Source organism: Nicotiana tomentosiformis, chromosome 1 (assembly GCF_000390325.3).
Source record: "Nicotiana tomentosiformis chromosome 1, ASM39032v3, whole genome shotgun sequence".
NCBI classification, from domain to species: Eukaryota; Viridiplantae; Streptophyta; class Magnoliopsida; order Solanales; family Solanaceae; genus Nicotiana; species Nicotiana tomentosiformis.
Window position 1 is genome coordinate 88733507 of NC_090812.1, and position 20472 is coordinate 88753978.

At 37.7% G+C, this 20472-nt stretch overlaps 2 protein-coding genes across 3 annotated transcripts; both read left to right on the plus strand.

Moving 5' to 3' along the window:
* The first annotated feature begins 183 nt into the window (after positions 1-183).
* Positions 184-13168, plus strand: LOC104097521 (protein transport protein SEC31 homolog B). 2 transcript variants are annotated; one of them, XM_033656469.2, is made up of 22 exons: positions 184-791; positions 1872-1935; positions 2044-2166; positions 4742-4838; positions 4922-4958; positions 5126-5231; positions 5304-5361; positions 6713-6810; positions 7013-7132; positions 7542-7584; positions 8148-8260; positions 8333-8460; positions 8550-9099; positions 9195-9287; positions 9513-9698; positions 9776-9989; positions 10679-10794; positions 10874-11056; positions 11209-11340; positions 11445-11724; positions 12341-12579; positions 12681-13168. In XM_033656469.2, the coding sequence occupies exons 1-22, from the start codon at positions 475-477 to the stop codon at positions 12768-12770; spliced, it is 3387 nt and encodes a 1128-aa protein (XP_033512360.1). In that variant the 5' UTR covers positions 184-474; the 3' UTR covers positions 12771-13168. The 2 variants fall into 2 exon arrangements, with proteins under 2 accessions (XP_033512360.1, XP_009602385.1); XM_009604090.4 differs by having other exon boundaries at positions 1875-1935.
* A 1108-nt stretch (positions 13169-14276) lies between these two features.
* On the plus strand, positions 14277-19985 carry LOC104097520 (uncharacterized). Its single transcript, XM_009604089.4, has 3 exons — positions 14277-14773; positions 15002-15108; positions 19654-19985. Exons 1-3 carry the CDS (start codon positions 14388-14390, stop codon positions 19851-19853), a joined length of 693 nt encoding a protein of 230 aa, XP_009602384.1. The 5' UTR covers positions 14277-14387; the 3' UTR covers positions 19854-19985.
* Positions 19986-20472: the final 487 nt, after the last annotated feature.

Here is a 20472-nt window from a genome sequence, read left to right on the forward strand (position 1 = left end):
CCAACGCATTCCACGTGACAACCTATCATTGGTCGTACGACGAAAGTTGGAGCCCAATTTCCGCGTCTGAATTTCCAATATTAGCCCTTACCTTTCATCAAAAACCCCTTCTCCCTTCTTCTCCAAATGAAATTCGACCTTTATATTATAGTACCGAGTATATATTAAGTAGTAACAGAAGAGATAAAGGAACAAAGCAAAATAAGGAAAATATAGGAACTATATATGCAGAAAAATCTAATCTGAAAAATTCCCAAACAAGAAAAAATAAACAGAGAGAGACTCCACACTCTCTCCTCTCTCTTTCTCCCTCTCGATCTATACTTTCTCTCTGAGAAAAGCTTCGATCCCAAATTTCTCAAACCCTAACCCTAGATCTCTTCATTCCAAATCTACGCACAATTTCTTCACATATATCGATTTGATTTCTGGTTCGGTGTGTGTAGATAGTTTCAATTTCGATTTGCTGATCCGATGGCGAGCATAAAGGTGGTGAACAGATCGGCATCGGCGGCGTTCGCGCCGGAGGCACCGTATCTGGCGGCGGGAACGATGGCGGGAGCGGTGGATCTGTCATTCAGCTCCACTGCGAATCTTGACATTTTCGAGGTCGATTTCGTATCGGATGATCGGCAGCTGATTCTCGCCGGTTCGGTTCCGAGTTCGGAGCGGTTCAATCGGCTATCTTGGGGTAAATGTCAATCGAACTCGGAGGAGTTCTCGCATGGAATCATTGCTGGTGGGCTTGTTGATGGCAACATTGGGCTTTGGAATCCGAAGCCTCTGATCTCGTAATTCCAATCTCTGTTTTCCTTAATTGAATAGTTATATTTCGTTTTCTTTTTCGTGGTTAGTTATCGAGTTCACGTTATTGCTCATTGTGATGATGTACTGTTCATTTGCGCATGTATAGGAAGAATTCTTCATGTAGAAGAGATGAACTAAATGCAGACGTTTAGTGTCTTCAAAATTTGTTCTTTTGGTGAAATGGTGGTGCTGTAAATGAACTAGATCAGCTATTTGAGTTCCAGGTTTCCTTGCATATTTGAAGGACAGGATTCCTTTGATTTTGGTACCTTAAGCGCACTTTCTTTGTGCTGAAATATTAATAAAATTATTTATTATTATCATTAATAAATGCACAGGCTTGGTGATTATTGTGGAGTAATTGAACTGGGATGTTTAGAAGTTGGGTTGGCAGTGAGGAGTGAGGAGTGTTTCTGGTTACTCCTTCTAAGTTAAGGAATCAAAGTGATCATGTCTTTTCAAAAGAATTTATTTATGGTTGAACTATGTTTGCTGACATAACTTGGACAGGAGAATTTTCGAACCAATCATCTCTTATCTCCCTAACCTAGTGGGGCATACTTTTGTCGTTTAATTTTTCTAAAGATTTTTAATGTTCATGTTATGTACAGAATGTACGTGGCAATATATTGATGTGACACACAATATGTGTGACCTGTTATGGGCATGTAGCACTGCTGAATCCAAAGTTGCTGTCTGCATTTTACTCTTACATTTTTCAACCAAAAAAAAATGAAAAAAATAAACCCTCCTGATAAAGGTTGTTCCAACTTCCAATTTAACCTCTTTTGAGAGAAGTTCATTGAGACCCTTTTTGTTGTCTTCTTTAAACCTATGCTTGTAGCCTTGTAGGGAAAGAATTCTTTTTGTTCTTGTTTACTTAGTATTGAGAAAGGTGTAAAAAGGTAGCAAGACTAATTTGTTATAATTTACTGGTGAAAGACAGGGGCAGAATATCACTTTTTATGATGCTATTACGAATTTTTGCTTTGAGTAAATACATGATTCTTTTGATCTTGCAACCTCGACCTTATATAATTTTATTGCCGTCCTTTCTTTGGAAGTAGAAAAGGTTCTGAGGCAATTGAAAGTGCTCTTGTCGGAAATCTGTCGAGGCACAGAGGGCCTGTAAGTTTTACCACTTCGCTATTTTTGCATGCTTCTGTTCTTTTTGTGGACATATTTTGATATTTCCTGTGATTATCTAATATATTTTCTCATAAATCTAATTGTTAGGTTCGTGGATTGGAGTTTAATGGGTTTACTCCAAATCTCCTTGCATCTGGAGCTGATGAAGGTGAAATCTGTATATGGGATATTGCGAAACCTTCAGAACCTAGCCATTTCCCTCCCCTTAAAGTAAGTAATATTTGACATTAAATATTTTTATTAGCATTTCTCATGCAATGCTTGTTTATAAATTCTACTATTCTATTACCCTCCTGGACGTCCTCTAAGTCCAACACAGTACAATGGAGATAACCGAGGAAAAATGATATAGCTTCTTGCATTTTTCTGTAGCTGTTCATTCAAGTCAAATGTAAAGCACGACGCCCCAATCCTTAAAATGCTCCCCTGTATCTTGTTGGTTTTTTAAAATGGATTGGTATTCTGGATTCTAATCGAGTAACAGTAGTTGCTCTTGATAAGTGATAGCCACTGTGAAAAGAGAAAGCAAGAAGAGAAAACTTCTCGGTTGAAATTGGTAATTAACATGCAAGATGACGCTTCAGGGCTTGAGCACAACACGTGATGTGTGGTTAGATTCATGTCACAGGTTCGAATCCTGCCGCATGCAAAAGCGTGGTATTTAAGTGTAGATGTATAGAGGAGTGATCCCATTATCCTCCAAGTTACGAACCTCAGCCCAGTGTTGGTAAAAGCATGCGAAGCGAGGGTCTATCGCTTCTTTAGTATGAGGCAGACGAGGTTGAAGAAGCAATTGCTTCAGTCAACGAAGCGCTGAATCGAAAATAGGAGTGCCGAGACGGAGACTGAAAATAGGAGTGCCGTTCCAGTGGCACCATTTCTTCAGGCAATATTGATCCTCTTTCTTATGGAGCAAGTTATAAGGAACTAGCCAAAGGTTGATGCTCCAGCATATGTTTTTAGACCTGATCAACTCCAGTTTGCTGTTTGGGAGATGAATGTTTTTGGGAACACTATTTAACTTTTGAGAAGTTCCTACATGCCCTCATCTTAAGATAATCTCTGAAGGTTTCATCTCTTTTTGTTGCTCGTTAGGCTTGTCTTTATCATTGATATCTGACATAGTCTGGCCTTTGTTGTGTCCTTAGTCATCTCCCATTTGTTGTTTATGCCATCATGTGTTTGTAAACATCTTGATTGCAACCTTGGAATTTTGAAGTCAAGGATCGCATGAACCTCACTAACATTTATAGGAAGAGGGCAGCGCACAACAAGGAGTGGTTGGGAGGTTGTCGAGGAGGGTTTTGACTCGTGGGGTTTACTGTACTGATGACTTTGTAATAAATACTAATGCGACATAGTATGAGAAGGGCTGTTGCTTCGCACAAATGGTCTTTGTGTTTGGTTAAAACCATGTGGTGTGAAGCCACTTTGAGCCCGGATATTGACTGAACACCTCAAAGTTAGAATCCAGCCTGCTTACAAAAACAAGTCAGATTCCAGCCAGTCTGCGTGCCGATGTAGGGCTTTTGGCCCCAAGGGCATGTGTCGTTAACGAAGTTACTTTTTTAATATTGTCCTACACACGCCCTCTGTCGTTAACTAAGTTACTGCGGTGACCGCCTTGCACATTGTAATGGAGCTAACAAACTCACTTTTGTTCTTTCTTTCTTTTGTACTATATGCATCTACTTGATGCCATTAATGCCACTTACTTCATGTAAAAAAAAAGGATTGTAGTCACCGCCTTGAAATGCGATTTCCACTTAATAGTGGTAGAATCTTTGATAAATGACTTAAATATGCAATGTAGTATTGTAAGTGGCTGAGTGACATTGCTGTCATAATCCACTGAGATTTAACCCTTTTGTAGCTCCAGTTCATGTATTCTATTCTCTTGTTAGGGTCTTCACCTTAGGGTTGAAGCTTTAAGAATATTCTACACAGTAGTCTTAATGATTCTCGACATAAAAATAATTATCTAGAAACAACGAATTGGAGTTAAAGGTTTTTCTTTAATTGTTTTAAAGGGAGATGTTTTGGTGAAAATAGATGACGTCCTTTTTTGGGCTCTGGTGCTTCTCTTTTCAGTGATCGGTTCACCAGCGTCGTGCCTTTTCGGTGACAGTTTTGGGTTTCAAACTATCAAACTTAAATGAAATAAATAGAAGTGTTCATTGTCCAGAAGAATAAACTTTCAGATTAAGTATTCAAGCAAGTGAACATAATATGGAAGTAGGGTGAAGTTCTGAGTTCGAGTCTTATTTCCATCCATTAGCAAAAAAAAGGTATTCCCGCATGTTTTGCCCCCTAAATATGAGGGGGGGGGGGGGGGGTCCCTTTTTTTTTGTTTTTTTTGTTGTAACAAGGGTCGTTGTCGCCCCAACTTGCATGCACCTTGCTATTCCGCCAGGCACGTTGCTACAACCCGTAAGTACAGGTGGTGGGTAAACCTGTCCCACTAAGGTCGGAACAGATGGACTCTCACTGAGTTTTGTAGTTATGCTTCCTTATAAGTGGCATGCAAGTAACTAATTATGGAACTGATGGTTTAAGCAGATAAAGTGTGGCTTTAAATCACAGCAGAAATTTTAGTTTAATTGTGTGTTTCAGTTAATGATGGTTTTGATCTGCTGTTGTTTTCTCTTGCTATCCGCTCTTCCTGGCCTATAAACATGCTATAGTTTATAGGCCTATAAAAAAAACATGCTATAGTTTATTGGAAAGTTCTCGATTTTGACAATCTATTTAAGGTATTTACTTAGATTCTAACTCCTTTTTGCAGGGTAGTGGATCATCAACTCAAGGTGAAATTTCCTATGTATCGTGGAATAGCAAGGTTCAGCATATATTGGCTTCCACTTCGCTTAACGGGACAACTGGTAAGCAAGAAGCGGAGGTTGCCCTGTGTTATTCTTCTATTGAGGGTTGCCGTAATATCCTCTTTTTTCTTTTCTTATTTCAGTTGTGTGGGACTTGAAGAAGCAGAAGCCTGTGATAAGGTAAGCAGTTGTCCATAAGATGTATGCTTTAATTGTTATTATATTCAATTTTACCTTCTAAAAAAATTGTTATTATATTCAAGAGTTACTATAAGTGGAAACATTTCTCCTGCAATTTATGAGTAAAGAAATAATGACATTCAAACCTCCATTGGGCTACTATGCAGTTTCGCAGATTCTGTTAAAAGGCGGTGTTCTGTATTGCAGTGGCATCCTGATGTTGCCACACAGCTCATCGTTGCTTCCGATGAAGATGGTTCACCAGCACTTAGGGTAAGAATTCTACTCTTCTATCTTTCTTGGGCTTGTTGTAATTAGTAGCTGACTAATATATTATTCGTTCAGCTGTGGGATATGCGGAATGTAATGTCTCCTGTGAAAGAGTTTGTGGGTCACACTAAAGGTTAGTGCACCTGAAAGCTTGTCTCTTCCATCTTTGCAAGCTTGTCACGAGTCATATAATTCCATGTTTCAACTGTCTTAGAACATGCAAGTTTGAAGAGACAAATGATGGTGGAATTATATCTTACAGATGGCTGAACTCTATTAAGCACTTGCAAAAACTATTGCTGAGCTAGCCCATATAGATGCAATCAATTCATGATTATAATCACTTTGTTAAAAAAAGAAAAAGTAAAAGAAATGCAACTGTTATAGACCGGCACGGCAATGGTAGTGTATTCCAGTGCACGACAAATGATCTGCAAAATTTCATTGTATGCAAGTGGATATATTTTTCTAAAACACATGACTGGACAGCCTGGGTGCGATGGTGTTTCTTAAGGTGAATCAAGTGTAAAAGTCAAGTGATTTGTTTGTTTCCTGTTCCTTTAACTTGTAGCCCTTTCTTCTTTGCTGCTCTCTCAATGTCTTCCTGTCTTTTGCTGATAAGGCATCCGCCTGAAATGCTTCACCATTTTGAGATATGAGGGTTTTGGTACTGAATAGGCTTGGTCCATTTTGAGTGTTAATTATAGGCTTGGTCCATTTTGAGTGTTAATTATACTACTTTCTCTGGGGGCCTTTGGCCAAAGAAAGAAAACTTTTGCAGCATTTTACTGGTTTCTATATGCTAGTTATCCAACATGATGCCAGTGGGTGCAAGCAGAATCTGATTAGCAATTACACTATGAGGAGAGCAACATCATGATTGGCTGGTAGGATTTGGAAGGAAAAGGAAGGAGATATAACTATAGCAATTTTGTGTTTAAATCATCTTCAGTCCTTTATCCCCCATTCCTTTCATTCTTATGAACGCAGCTAGAATCACTTCATCCTGTACCCAGCATGGAATGCTGAGAATTGAGATATGGCATGGTGGAGGAAGAAGAGAGTAAATGGATAAATGGGAAGGGATGTGAGGTAGAGGGAGCACAAACTACCTTTGGAAGATTTAATGAATATCAAATTCATGCCACTTAGTGCAATAGTCTAAGTTTTGAACCTTGCTTTTAATAGAATTTTAAAAACTTTCGGAGTGAGGAAATAATTTGTTTGACTTTCCTAACCTGTAACAAGGAAAACCAGTACTAAATATAAACCAAGGGCTCAATTCCCATTATCTCGCTCTTCAGATATTCAACAATATCTTATATTCAAAGTCCTTAAGCAACCAATAAAGGCAGCATATTGGTGTGACATACCTCAAAAATTCTGTTATAAGATAATTTGATCTTAAAGGAAAAGATACAGTTTTAGTTTATCTATGAAGTACATTCCATACTATATTTATATGTGCTAAATTTTCCATTCAGGTGTCATTGCAATGTCCTGGTGCCCCCTTGACAGCTCCTACTTGCTTACTTGTGCTAAAGATAACCGCACTATCTGCTGGGATGTCGTGTCTGGAGAGGTGAATGAAATTTTAGCTTGTTCATATCCTCATACTGTCAATTTCTGCTTTTTGTTTCATAACTTTCTTAGTTGTTCTCTGTTGACCTTCTCTTTGTGGTAAAGGTTCTTGAACCAGAGAATTCTTGCTTATTCTTTTGTTATATTATCCATGGAAAGCTCCAAAGAGAAGTAACAATTGGTGTATTGTTTAACTTTGACAGATTGTCTCCGAATTGCCAGCTGGAACCAATTGGAATTTTGATGTACATTGGTATCCGAAGTGTCCAGGGGTTATATCAGCATCATCATTTGATGGAAAAATTGGCATTTACAACATAGAGGTCTGTTCCTCTTAAGTTATAAATATCCTTTATTTATCAGATTGCAATGTACAGCAAATAACTTGAAAAAACATTCTCTGCCTCCTTGTCCTTTAACATTTCTATTATTCCGCTACTATTTTGAGTTGAGATATGCTGTCTAGCTAAAAATACTGTACAAGGACAGGCATGTATGGCAATATCCCTCGTTAGAATGACTTAAGCTGCCAAATACCAGATGTTTCTCGTGTCCCAGATGGCTAATGCTTGGTATTGTGATTGCTCGTCCAATAGGACAAACATATGATATTGTGAAACTGGAAAACTTTTTTTTTCCCTTACACTTTTTGAATTGTTGTTGTTTTCCTCTACCCACTACCTTTTTTGTTTTGATTGGTAAGTGTGGTCCTCAAATTCATATGTTTTATAGGGGTGTGGTCGAGCTGGTGATGGAGATGGTTATTTTGGCGCAGGTATGATGATATTTTATTGATCTTCTTCCTTCCCCTTCTCTAAATTTTTTCTCTCAACATCCTTGGGGTTCGGGACATCAGGCTATATGTTTCAGTTGAATGTAGGAAGTTGTCAACATAGTTGAACCAAGGTGCATGCTTATTGCTTAGAGACATTTACATACTATGGTCAGTCAACTTTTTTAACGTAATATTTGATTTCTTTAAAAAGTATCTTGGCTACTTGGGGACTTGATGTGGATCTCTAGATATCAAGATATGAGAGGGCCCGTAGCTAAAAAGCTAAAAATAGAAAATGAAAAGATCCCTGTAAATTATGCCTATATTTTGAATAAGGAAGATAGACAGGTATTACAAGTGCATCTTCCTGAACTATTATGTAGTACCCATGTGGGGTGGGGTGACGTAATGGGTTTTTATGGGTTTACAGCTTGCCTGGTATTGTTTTTCTGCATTATTTTATGGCACTTCTCTTGGTCTCTCTTCTGCTTTAAATGAAAAACAATTGTGATCCTTGTATTAATCTATTTGGGGTTTTCATTTGCATTACGTGTGCTGATCAGCTCCTTTACGAGCTCCAAAGTGGTGGTCTAAGAAAAAAGCTGGAGTGTCATTTGGCTTTGGTGGAAAGCTTGTTTCATTCCATGCTGCAGATGCTCCAACTGGATCGACAGAGGTATGCCGGTGTATGTCCTGTAATTTCCTCCTTCACTGACATTTGCTTTGCTAAAACTTTACTCCTTTCCAGGTCCATGTGCATAACGTAGTCACTGAAGAAGGTTTGGTGAGTCGGTCTTCTGAATTCGAGACTGCGATTCAGAATGGCGAGAAAACTTCGCTGAGGCTTTTCTGTGAAAAGAAATGTCAAGAGTCAGAGTATGCCTTTTCCTCAAATTGGTGAAATTTCTCTTTCATAAGTTGCATTCATCTGCCGGCTTACACTTGCTTGCCTGCGCTTTCTACAGATCTCCAGGTGAAAAGGAAGTGTGGGGCTTCTTGAAGGTTATGTTTGAAGAGGATGGGGATGCAAGGACAAAATTGCTTTCCCATCTTGGTTTCACTCTGCCTGTTGATGAAAAAGATACTATGCAGAATGATATATCTGAGCAAGTAAATGCCCTTGCCCTTGATGAGGATCTTTCAGGTAAAGAGGCTGTGAACAAAGAGAACTTAATGCATGTGACGGACAATGGGGAAGATTTCTTTAACAATCTTCCGAGTCCCAAAGCTGATACACCAGTGTCAACATCTGTGAGCTCCTTTGCTGTTGACGAGTCAGTTGATGTGAAGGAATCCCAACCAGAAGTGGATGTACAAGAGGAGAATGCGGACACATCATTCGATGAAACTGTTCAACGTGCATTGGTTGTTGGTGACTATAAGGGGGCTGTTGCACAATGCATATCTGCAAATAGAATGGCTGATGCACTGGTTATTGCTCATGTTGGTGGTGCTTCTTTGTGGGAGCAAACTCGTGATCAATACCTTAAAACGAGTCAGTTTTCTTACCTCAGGGTAAGATCTATTTATATCATTGCTGTCATTTTCCAAAATGGAGACAAGTCCATGCTCATGAAAATTTGATATTTCGGTCTAAACAATAACGTCAGGTTGTTGCTGCTATGGTCAACAACGATCTAATGAGCCTTGTAAATACCCGGCCATTGAAATCCTGGAAGGAAACACTTGCACTCCTTTGCACCGTGAGTTGTTCTACCTTACATCCTAATCATTGTTTTCATTTTATGTTAATTGGGTGGGTGTGTAAGGGGCATTATGAAAAGTTCATTGACATAGGGCAGAAATATGAAATTCTGCTCTGATCCAAACAATTAGTGTACACCTTTGGGATGTATACTGAGGACAGTTTTTGTCTTATCCATCTGAAGTGATGTTCACATGTTAATCTGATCATCACTTTCATGCAGTTTGCTCCACAAGATGAATGGACTTCATTGTGCGATACACTTGCTTCAAGACTCTTGGCTGCTGGTGAAACCCTTCCAGCAACACTGTGTTACATATGTGCAGGGAACATTGATAAAACTATAGAAATATGGTCAAGGACTTTAGCAGGAAAGCGTGATGGAAAATCATATGTTGACCTACTTCAGGTATTGCATTCAGATTTTTCTGAGCTTTCTATGTTATGGTTAAGACACTTCACACTATTTTCTGTTCCTTCCTGTAGGATTTAATGGAAAAGACGATAGTCTTTGCATTGGCAACTGGCCAGAAGAGATTTAGTGCTTCTCTTTGCAAGCTTCTTGAGAAGTATGCTGAAATCCTTGCAAGTCAGGGGCTTTTAACTACTGCAATGGAATACTTGAAGCTTATGGGCTCTGAGGAATTGTCACCTGAATTGACTATCTTACGAGATCGTATTGCACTCTCCACTGAACCAGGTCAATATGTTTTGCAATGCTAGAGTTCTCTGTTATAGAATGATACTATTATGCAGCTGGCCGTTGTACCTCTCTTTTTCATGTTGATAACTATCATGTGGTTTGGTTAAGCTTGGCTCTTCTTCAAAAATTTTGGTCCTTCGTGCTTTCATTATAGCACTTGTATGCCTGAGAAATAAGGGAGCAGCTGATTGAAGCTTATTACCGAGATTCATGTCTTGTAGAGAATTTCTTACACCACTTTAGTTATATTTAGGAAGTATAGTATCATTTGCCTTTATCTTACTTGGCTGTTTTAGTGTTTACACTACCGACATGTAAACTTGTTTGCATATAAGCATAAATGTCCTTTTTTAAGCTTTGTAAGGCTAACATGTTTGTCTCTCCCTTCACCTAATAAAAAGAGTTAACTATAGACATGCATGACTATGGTGTAAAGAAGGTAGATATGGCTGTTTGTGATATTTAAAGTAGTAGTATTTATGATTTCCCTCTCCCTGTACCTGTTTTTTTTTTTTAATTTGAATTTTGGGCTGCTTTTTATGGCGTATGTAGTCTGGTTTTTATTTATGCAATGACGGTTTTTCAAGTCTGGTAGTATTCTTTATTTCAAGCCAATCGACTAAGTGCTGATAGTTCAATCCTTTCAAACAGCTAAGCTGATGATTTTTAGCATATGGTCTTTGCAGCTAAAGATGCATCAAAATCTATAGCGTTTGACAACTCACAACTGCACAGTGGATCCGGCTATGTTGCTGATCAATCTAGTTATGGCATGGTTGATCCTTCTCAGCATTATTATCCGGTATTATCTTCTTCCACTCTTAGTGGCCCATTATTTTTGTTTTGTATTATTTATCCCTCTTTAATTTCTCTCTCCCCAGGAGCAACCATCCAAGCCGCAGCCAAGCATTTCGAACAGTCCTTATGCTGAGAATTATCAACAACCATTTGGTTCTTCATACAGTAGCGGCTTTAATGCTCCTGTCCCATACCAACCTGCTCCACAGCAAAACATTCAGCAACCAAACATATTTCTGCCTACTCCAACTCCTCCAGTTCCTCAGGTATACACTTTTTGGTTTCCTTTCTCTTGGATGTAAAGATTTTTTTGCCAAATTAATAGCTGCCGTTGAGTTGAAACAGGTAGCTGCTTCTTGAAGCGCTTTAATCTGGAGTCATCTTTTCCTACTAATATACATTTTTCTCGTGTTTGCAGGGTAACATTCCTCCACCACCTGTTGCTACTCAGCCTGCTAAGACCTCCTTCATCCCATCAAATCCCCCTGCGCTGAGAAATGTGGAGCAATATCAGCAGCCGCCACATACCTTGGGTGCTCAGTTGTATCCCGTATGTTAAAAGATTTCCATTTTTCGCTTCAATCTAAGGGGGAGATTTGGTTTGGGCTAAAATAAATGTGTTGTCTTATGATTTTCATTGCATGTTCATTTCAGGGACCTGCTAATCCTGGTTATCCTGCCGGTCCTAATGTGCCTCCTTCATATGGCCCTAACCCTACTCAAGTCGGCCCAGCTTTTGGACAAAAGATGCCTCAGGTCGTAGCTCCTTCCCAAGCTCCTAGAGGATTTATGCCTGTTAATAATACAGTTCAGAGACCTGGAATGGCTCCAATGCAGCCTCCCAGTCCTACTCAGCCAGCTCAAGCCCAGCCACCAGCAGCTCCTGCTGCTCCTCCACCTACAGTTCAGACGGTGGATACCTCAAATGTTCCTGGTTTGCTTCTCTTCCACTTTAATACCTGTTTAATTCATGTTCATACTATCCTGTAGACTGGGCGGACCATGCAATCCCTTCTTACTAACATGTTACTTCTTTCCGTGCAATTATTGCTACCTATGGGTTGTGAATGTGGTCTTTAAGAAGTGCTCTTGTATTAACTGCACTGCACCATTGACAGACTTTCATGGTTTGTAACTAATGCTATCAAGTTACAGAAAGAATACAGTGTATTTTCTTGTGCAAGTTCTCACACTTGGATACTCCTATGGTACACCTGAAGTTTGTGTCCGGAAAAGCTCCTGTTGCTGCTATATTATAACCATTCTTCATAAGAAGGCCAATAAAGGAATAAACTTAGATAAATTTGCACTTTACCTTCGCGCCATCTTAAACTGTTTTGAATTTCTCCTAGATACTGTGCTTTAAACTACTGTGGTCTATGTTAGCATGTATTTCCTTCTTTCTATAATTCTTTTAATGGCAAGGTTGATGGCTGTGCTTGTAGGATCAACTTTTAAGTCTATAACTGGGAAATGAGGTTCTACTTTTTGTCCTTGCTTTCTTTAAATCACAATATGTGTAATAGAACGAATCTTTTGGTGTGTTGCAGCTCAGCAAAAGCCCGTGATAGCGACTTTGACAAGATTGTTCAATGAAACATCAGAGGCATTGGGTGGAGCACGAGCAAATCCAGCTAAGAAGCGTGAAATCGAGGATAACTCAAAGAAGTTAGGAGCGCTTTTTGCAAAACTAAATAGTGGGGACATATCTAAGAATGCAGCGGAGAAACTTGTGCAACTTTGTCAGTCCTTGGACAATGGTGACTTCAGTACCGCCCTTCAGATACAGGTAGCTCTCTGGATAGATTATAGTTTCAGATCATTTGTTCTAGTATTGCTAGTAGAATATCATATGATCTCTGCTTGCTTCTTATATTTGCATATCCTTAGGTACTTCTCACCACAAGCGACTGGGATGAGTGCAACTTCTGGCTAGCAACACTAAAGCGAATGATTAAGATCAGACAGAGCTTCAGATAAATATGGCAGCCTTAACATTGGCCAGACTTAAGAATTTGAGATTTTGGGTTCAAATCTTCGTCGCCCGTGAGTTCAAATGGAAATATCATTTCTCCTATCTGGAGATGGGCGCCTTTAGATTGTCTTTGTAGTTGGATATTTTCTACCTCTTTTCTCACCCACTCTAGATATTGGTTTTTAGGGGCTTGCAAAATTTTGGGAAGAGGTTAGAGATCTTAGTTCTCTGGACATGGTAACGATGTTTGATTATTTTTTACATTGTTAAAATATAGAGTTGGTTTTTTATTAACATATGCTTTGGTTGTAATCTGTCTGAAAACTAGTCATTCAATCTCGGATTATAGTAAAACTCATTGTTTAGTTTGCATAAATGCAACACTGTTAGTTTTTACTTGTCAGCAATTGATCTTTGGTACCCGATGAGTTTTGAGACTTTTGGTGACCCCCTTTAAATGCCTGTACTGGTGGTAGAATACTTGTTTGATCCTTTTCTCCGTGTTGAACATAGGCACATAGCAGCAAATTCAGTAGCTCTTGTAATAGCTAACAAATGGTTAGAATGTCCATTTTTCAATAAGAAAAGCTGCTAATCGTGTAAAGCGAAAGGTATCAAAGGATAAAAGTGTAGCTCCAAGTTAGGAAGGGTTAAACTTAGAATTATTATTACCGAATGTTCGTTTGTAATCCATTAATTATTATCTTCCTGCTTGTCCCGAAGTTTAAAATCCAAACGGTTAAATTTGTTGCACTTGAAAAATATATGCAGTGCACCTTCTTGAGTATTTCATGCATACGTGACAATGCACATTCAAACTAATGCCTTTATTGAAGTTGGGGGAGGGGGGATGATTTTTGTGTGTGGTTTATCTATGTTTAGGAGTAGGGGGGGCAAACGCGTGGGTTGGGTCGGATAGGGCGAGTCGGAAACGGGTAATGCAAAAATGGATAAATTATCCGACACCGACTCATATTTAATACGGATAAAAAATGGGTTAACCGGCGGATAATATGGATCTGTGGCTTCTTCAATATAATCACTTTTGAGAGAATTCAGTCTCACAAACTAGAGGAATCATCAATTTGAGAATTAAACCCATTAGTTATTCATTGTTTATCTATTTAGAAAATAAATAATATGGTTCTTATCCATATTTGACCTATTTTAAAAAAGTATATTATCCAAGTCATTTCTTAATGAATAATACGGTGGATAACTGTTTTCTTTTAAATATTTTGCCATCACTGAGTAAGATTATCTTCATTTTTATTCAATGACCCAATGAAACAATTTCTGAGATTGCCATAAGTAGGGACTCAGTTAACACGCCACAGATAAATAGATGAGCCATTACCCACTTGCCAAATATATTTTTCCTTGAATGTTTCTACTATCTGGATGGAAAATATCACTTGCGCAGTTGCGCTGTAATGAATCAAGAATTAAAGGCATTAGTTAATCATAATAATAATAATAATAATAGACACAAAAATTATACGAACGACAGATATCATAATCTGTTAGATAGGTGGAAACACCCCGGGTTAAGTTTTTTTTCTAAAAAAAATAAATCTAAATTCATTCTTTGAAGCTAACGGTCAACTGCAGATCACAAAACTATGGCTAGGCCCTTATCAACAATCTTCAAATCAACGAAACCCCATATTCTGAAACCACAAAAACCCACAAATTTTGAATCCTTGAAGCCTGCTAACCTAAAAATTTCCTCTTCTTCAAATTCAATAGCATCTTCCTCAAGTTCCAGCAAATTGAAGAAAACAAGAAAGTGTGTTGCTGCAAACTCACAGCTGCCCTCTTCTTCAAATCCCTTAGGAAATGGGTCGGAATTAGCAACGAGCTGTAAATTGCCAGCTTCAGATTCAACGAAATCCAATAATTCAAGAAAATTCAAAAAAATCAAGTCTTTATGGTGTGTATACCTTATTCTCTCCACAAATTCACCTATTAAGACCTATGTTGGTGTCACCACCAATATCTCTCGTCGGTTAGTTCCATCTTTCTCTCGTTTATTCTAGAAAAGAAAAACAAAAAAAAAGGATAAAAGAAAACTTTTGGTTAATGGGTTTCTATTTTCTGCAAGTAACAGAAATTTAATTGACATTTCTGTTAGCTAAAATCTGCATCATTATATTGTGTCATTTGTTCATATAACTTTTCTCTTTTTTTATACTATCTAAGTTTGCTGACTTCTAATTGGTGATCTCTCTGGTAGACTGAAACAACATAATGGTGAACTAAAAGGGGGGGCAAAGTCATCTCGCTCGGGAAGACCTTGGATTTGTGCCTGCCTCATTCGAGGATTTGAGGGCAGAAGTGAAGGTACAATCTATTGTACCCAATTTTATATACCCTAAAACCCCACCCCTTAAACTATTACATTTTTGTCAGTTTCCTACTTAAACTATTCGGTATCCCAAAACACACCTAAACTATATTGCCCTTCATATTTAAACTCCCTCGTTGTTTACCTGACATAACGGGTGTACGCACTCGCTTGTAAGCGCGTGACAGCTGAAAAATGACATCAAAATGTAATATCATCAAAATGTCACCTGACAAAATGTAATGACTAATTAGCCTAATCCTCTTTCAACTTTGTTTTATTTTTAAATATTCTCCTTATTTCCTTTATATACACCTTTCTTCTTCACTTTCACCATTCTTCGTTATTTTTCCCTTTTTATTTTTTATTTTTTCACCTTTTCTTCTTCATTTTTTTCACCTTTTTTCTTCAGTTCTCCGTAGGGAAAAATTCCTCTCTTGTTTGCTCTAAAATAATTTATTTGCTTTCTTTTTTTAGTCTTCTTTCATTCATGCATTACACATATTGTTGAAAGAACACCCATTTAAATCTTTTTATTAAACCAACACCTTGTTGTAGAGAATGAAGTTGAATATCTAAAACCTTGTTCGTGCAATTTAGAATTAGTGAATGTAGTTGTTGGCCGATTAGTTTCTTATTTGCGAAATTTTATTTTGTGTAATCTTGTTTATGTAGTATAAGATGATTTTTCATAAATGCAACACTATATGCCTTTATTTATTTTCTTATTATGCTGCAAAGTGAATGTAAATAAGGAATTATTCAATTGAAGTCTAGTATAAAGCACAACCACAGTTAAACCTAGAATTAACTCCTTACATTAGATACTGTTTTGGCCAAAACTCCTAAAATTAACCAGTCATCCGAGAGTAATTTAGTACAAACTATAAGTTGATATAGTTAGACAGACACACCTCTAAGAATTTAACATGGGGTTTTAATATACATGGGGATATAGTTCAGGGGGGTTTTGGGGGCACTAGATAGTTTAAGTAGGTAACTGATAAAAAAATTATAGTTTATGGGGGTTTAGGCTGGGTTAAATAGCCACATGTAATGACACATGGCACGTTATTTAGATAATTAGGAGCGTGTACTAGACGCGCCTCTAAGAATGCAGCGAGGGGGTTTTAGTATGAAGGGCAATATAGTTCAGGGGAGTTCTGGAGACACCGAATAGTTTAAGTAGGAAACTGACAAAAAATGTGATAGTTTAGGGGGATTTTAGGGTATTAACTCTATTATATGAGGTGGCTTCTTTACTTCATCAGAAATGCAAAATTGCCCCCAAGTCTAGAATCCCTGTTATGCTAGAACACTACAAAAATTCAGATTATACTTTGGCAGTTTGGATGTTTCTTTTGGTTTCCTTATATTCATGCATTGGAAGGGAACATGTAACATAAGTATAAAAAATCATATTTCTTCAATAATTGAAGGATATTTCAAGTAGAAGAGCTGACGTATTGTTTGCCCAAAATTTACATTGTCCATTTTGAACAAACGCACCCCTTAGAGATCCTTTCCAGTTTTTTGTGGCTTTGTGCATTTTCTGTGTGCATGTAGACACTTGAAAGATGGTGGTGCAGATTCCCCTATCATATAATTCTGTACTTGAATGAACAAGCCATATTATTCTAAGCTCTTTACTACTTTTTTTTGGTTCTGATTCTGTAGTTTTTTATGAGTACAATCACAGCTAGAAAGCGCAAGTTAATAGAAGAGCTGACGTATTGTTTGCCCAAAATTTACATTGTCCATTTTGAACAAACGCACCCCTTAGAGATCCTTTCCAGTTTTTGTGGCTTTGTGCATTTTCTGTGTGCATGTAGACACTTGAAAGATGGTGGTGCAGATTCCCCTATCATATAATTCTGTACTTGAATGAACAAGCCATATTAATCTAAGCTCCTTACTACTTTTTTTTGGTTCTGATTCTGTAGTTTTTTATGAGTACAATCACAGCTAGAAAGCGCAAGTTAATAGAGCTTATAACTAGTGAAGGTGCTAGTGGAAGCAGAGGTGATCAGAAACATAGATTTTGGTTTTAACGTGTAAACTTGCGGATTAAACCAAATACAGAGTCAACGTGGGAACATAATAGATTGTAACCCACTCAGAACTTGGTGCTTATTTAAAGGAGCTACATAGCCAGCACTTATGCTTTGACCAAGCTCATTCTCCTGATCAGCAACTCAAGTAGTTTGTGCAAATTGCTAGTTAAGAGAAGTGGCGCTTGGCACGAATAAGCATTATGAAGAGAGTGGTAAACTAATGTGTCTGTTTTCTTCAAACCTAGTATTCTAGTCGTTTCCAAGGCATGGTTAGGAGTTAACAATGAAGACATTGGCTTGAGGTGTATCATAACAGGATAGTCATAGCTTTTCCCACCAGATCTGACCCAAAATGTTTGTAATCATAGAAGCATACAGATCACAACAACTTCCCAGTAAAATTGGTTATATTTGCAAGGGTCACTTTCTACGGTGTGTGGTGCATTTGCAGTTCTTCTATATGTAAGATCAACAAATAGCCTTACTTTTTTCCTGTCAATTCTTTTAGACTCTCTCCACTTCCTTGTTTTCATAAGAAATGGAAGCATATCCCAAGTTACCCACTGTAGGTGCACAAAGTGACTTGAGAATGCCTAGATCTACTGCTAAACACCTGGATTTTTGTCTATTTCGTTTAGGTAGCTGAATATTGAAGATAAAAACAGTGGTATGATCATTGTTATGGCATAGTACCAATGAACTTAAACAAAAAAACTACACAAGCGGAGCTCTAACTGTTAATGGGACATTCCTCAAACTGATCATCTTGCTCCACTTCTATTTTGTAAGATTCCGTGGCTTGCTTTTCTTCATTTGTGCTACCATTGTGTTATGGATTCGCTTTATGCTTAGGTTGAACTCAATTCAGACTTAATACTGACAATATGTTTTTAACTGTATAATAATCAAGCCTGAGTATCCGGCTTACAAGTTGCAAAACAAATTCCGATTAGGTGTGGTGCAACCTATTCCTGAAACACTATTTTATAGCTAAGTTGAAACTCTAAGTCCATCTTGCTCTCCAGAGTAGACGTATTCCTGCTGGTTGTCGACTCTTAAATGTCCCAAGCCGTCATAACTATCTTGGTCTTGAGTTTGGCGTCATCATTTCTGATAAGAAAAAACCTGTTTGACGTGCCTTTACCAATGCCTGTCATTGCGCTTTAAGTGAATAGACCTACAAGAATTGATTGCTATAATAGTTTAATGGTACTGGAGAAGGATCAGCAGTGATAAGACCTGCCTATACCATTACTAAGACAACCTAATCATCCCAAACATTACTTGTCTTCTAAACCAACAACAGGATTAGCAAAAAATGATTGTCTAGCGTGCAACTACTCTGCTTGTGAGTATCTGAGGAATTAGAGCATCACTATCTTCAGTGACAAAATATTGGTCGCCAAAGACTTTTGGACAAGAATATCAATATTAACCAGTGTGAAATTAGGTGTATCAGTAAAACTTTAGAACATTTCAGAAGTGGATTCTTCTCTCTTTACTATTTTCTTGTCCTTTATCTTCTTCATCTTCATTGACTGCGTCGATCTGTGGCATTATTTACAATTCTTAACTCGATATCATTATCACCAAAATTGGTGCTGAATTTGTTTGGGATCTCCTTGATTATGCTAACCACTTGAGGATCTGTTCTGAGCCTACAGATTAGGTGTAAGGGGTGAGAGGGGGATGCATGGGTGGTGCGGTCCTAGAGAGAGCTGAATAGATTATTGGATGCGGTATTTTAGTCGGAATTTGTTTTTGACTCTTATAGATTGGATCTCTTGCTGAGAGGACATTTCCAGCTTTGTTAATCTGCTTAACAATTGAAAAAGCATTGGGTTGGTTTTTACAATCAAAGGACCCAACTATCTAAAACAAAAACATCTATTCACTGTGAAGCGGAGGGCAGAGTGTTAAAAATAAAACCATCGCTCGAGGATGCATCTTAGGGTCTCAGGGGCTCAGGGCATAAAATTCAGCAGGCTTGAGAAGGCTTATGCTTTTCTCTTAATAAAGTCCCTTTGATTGTCCAAGCAGAGACAGAAAAATGCTAGGTTATTTATTGCCATTTGGCTAAGCCTTTGTGGGTAGACTATCTGTTGCCTATGCTGGTGGGAAGTACTAGGTATCTAGTAAAATAGTTGAGGTGCATGCAAGTTAGTCCGAACACCACCATTATTTTTAAAAAAAATAAGAAAGAAAAAGTTCCTTTTGATTGTTGTCGGGAGGATGTCGTTGTGACTTTTTCTGCTTTGGATTAAACAGGATCTTTATTCAGGAATCATATGGATCATTCTTTCTTATATACTTGCCACCACAACTAATTCTCATTTGCAGAAAAACAAAATTTCTCTTATACTGTAACCTTTTAGCTAATGTTGAATAAAAAATGTTCTCTTCCTAAAGCAGTTAGTTTTCATTTGCTTTCACCTGGAGCTTAGAGATTGAGCAAGTTATTAACTCTATTTCTGTTTGAACTTGTAGCTTGTGCGTTTGAATCAAAATGGAAGCAAGTTTCAAGAAAACTGCCCCGTAAAAGAAAGACTACTGAGGAGCAGAAGCCAGAAGATAATGGATCTTTTGCATTATTGCAGCATAGACATGCAGCTCTGGATTGCGTTCAATGTTTGATGATCGACTGCAGTCACTTAAATATTGATTGGCGTTCTGATTTAATAAATTGAATTTACTCTATAGAAAAATGCTACCACAGTTTTAAAACTTGGTAGGGAATCAAAGATGTCTAGACCATGAATGCATTGATATCTGTATGGCAATTGTATCTTTAAAGTAAAGAGATAACTTATGTTCACTTATTGCTTATTGTTATTTATGTTTTTTTATGGAGAAAAGTATTCACTTATTCCTGTGCAGTTAGTCATATCACACCATCTTAACTGAGTTGCTAAAGTGTAGAATTGCATATAGACAGAAAATAAGTTTAAACTGCTAATGGCTGAGATAAAAACTGAGAGATTTCTAGCATAAAATGCTCCCCCATAATATGCTACTTTCATTTCATTTTTCTTTTGTTTTCATACATCTACAAAACAATTAATGCCAACGTCACTATAGTCAATCAATCAACTAAAGCTTCAATCTAAAATAAGTTGTGTTAATCATCATTTCATTTATTCATGCCAGTTTCGTTCCAATATATAATTTATTAGTTAAATGTAAATATAGCACGCACCCAAAATTACTCAAAGTATAAAAGTTACTATTCAATGTATATATTTTTTTTTAAAGGTGAAGCTTTAGATATCACTCATATTAAGTTTAGTATGATACTATGATAGCAAT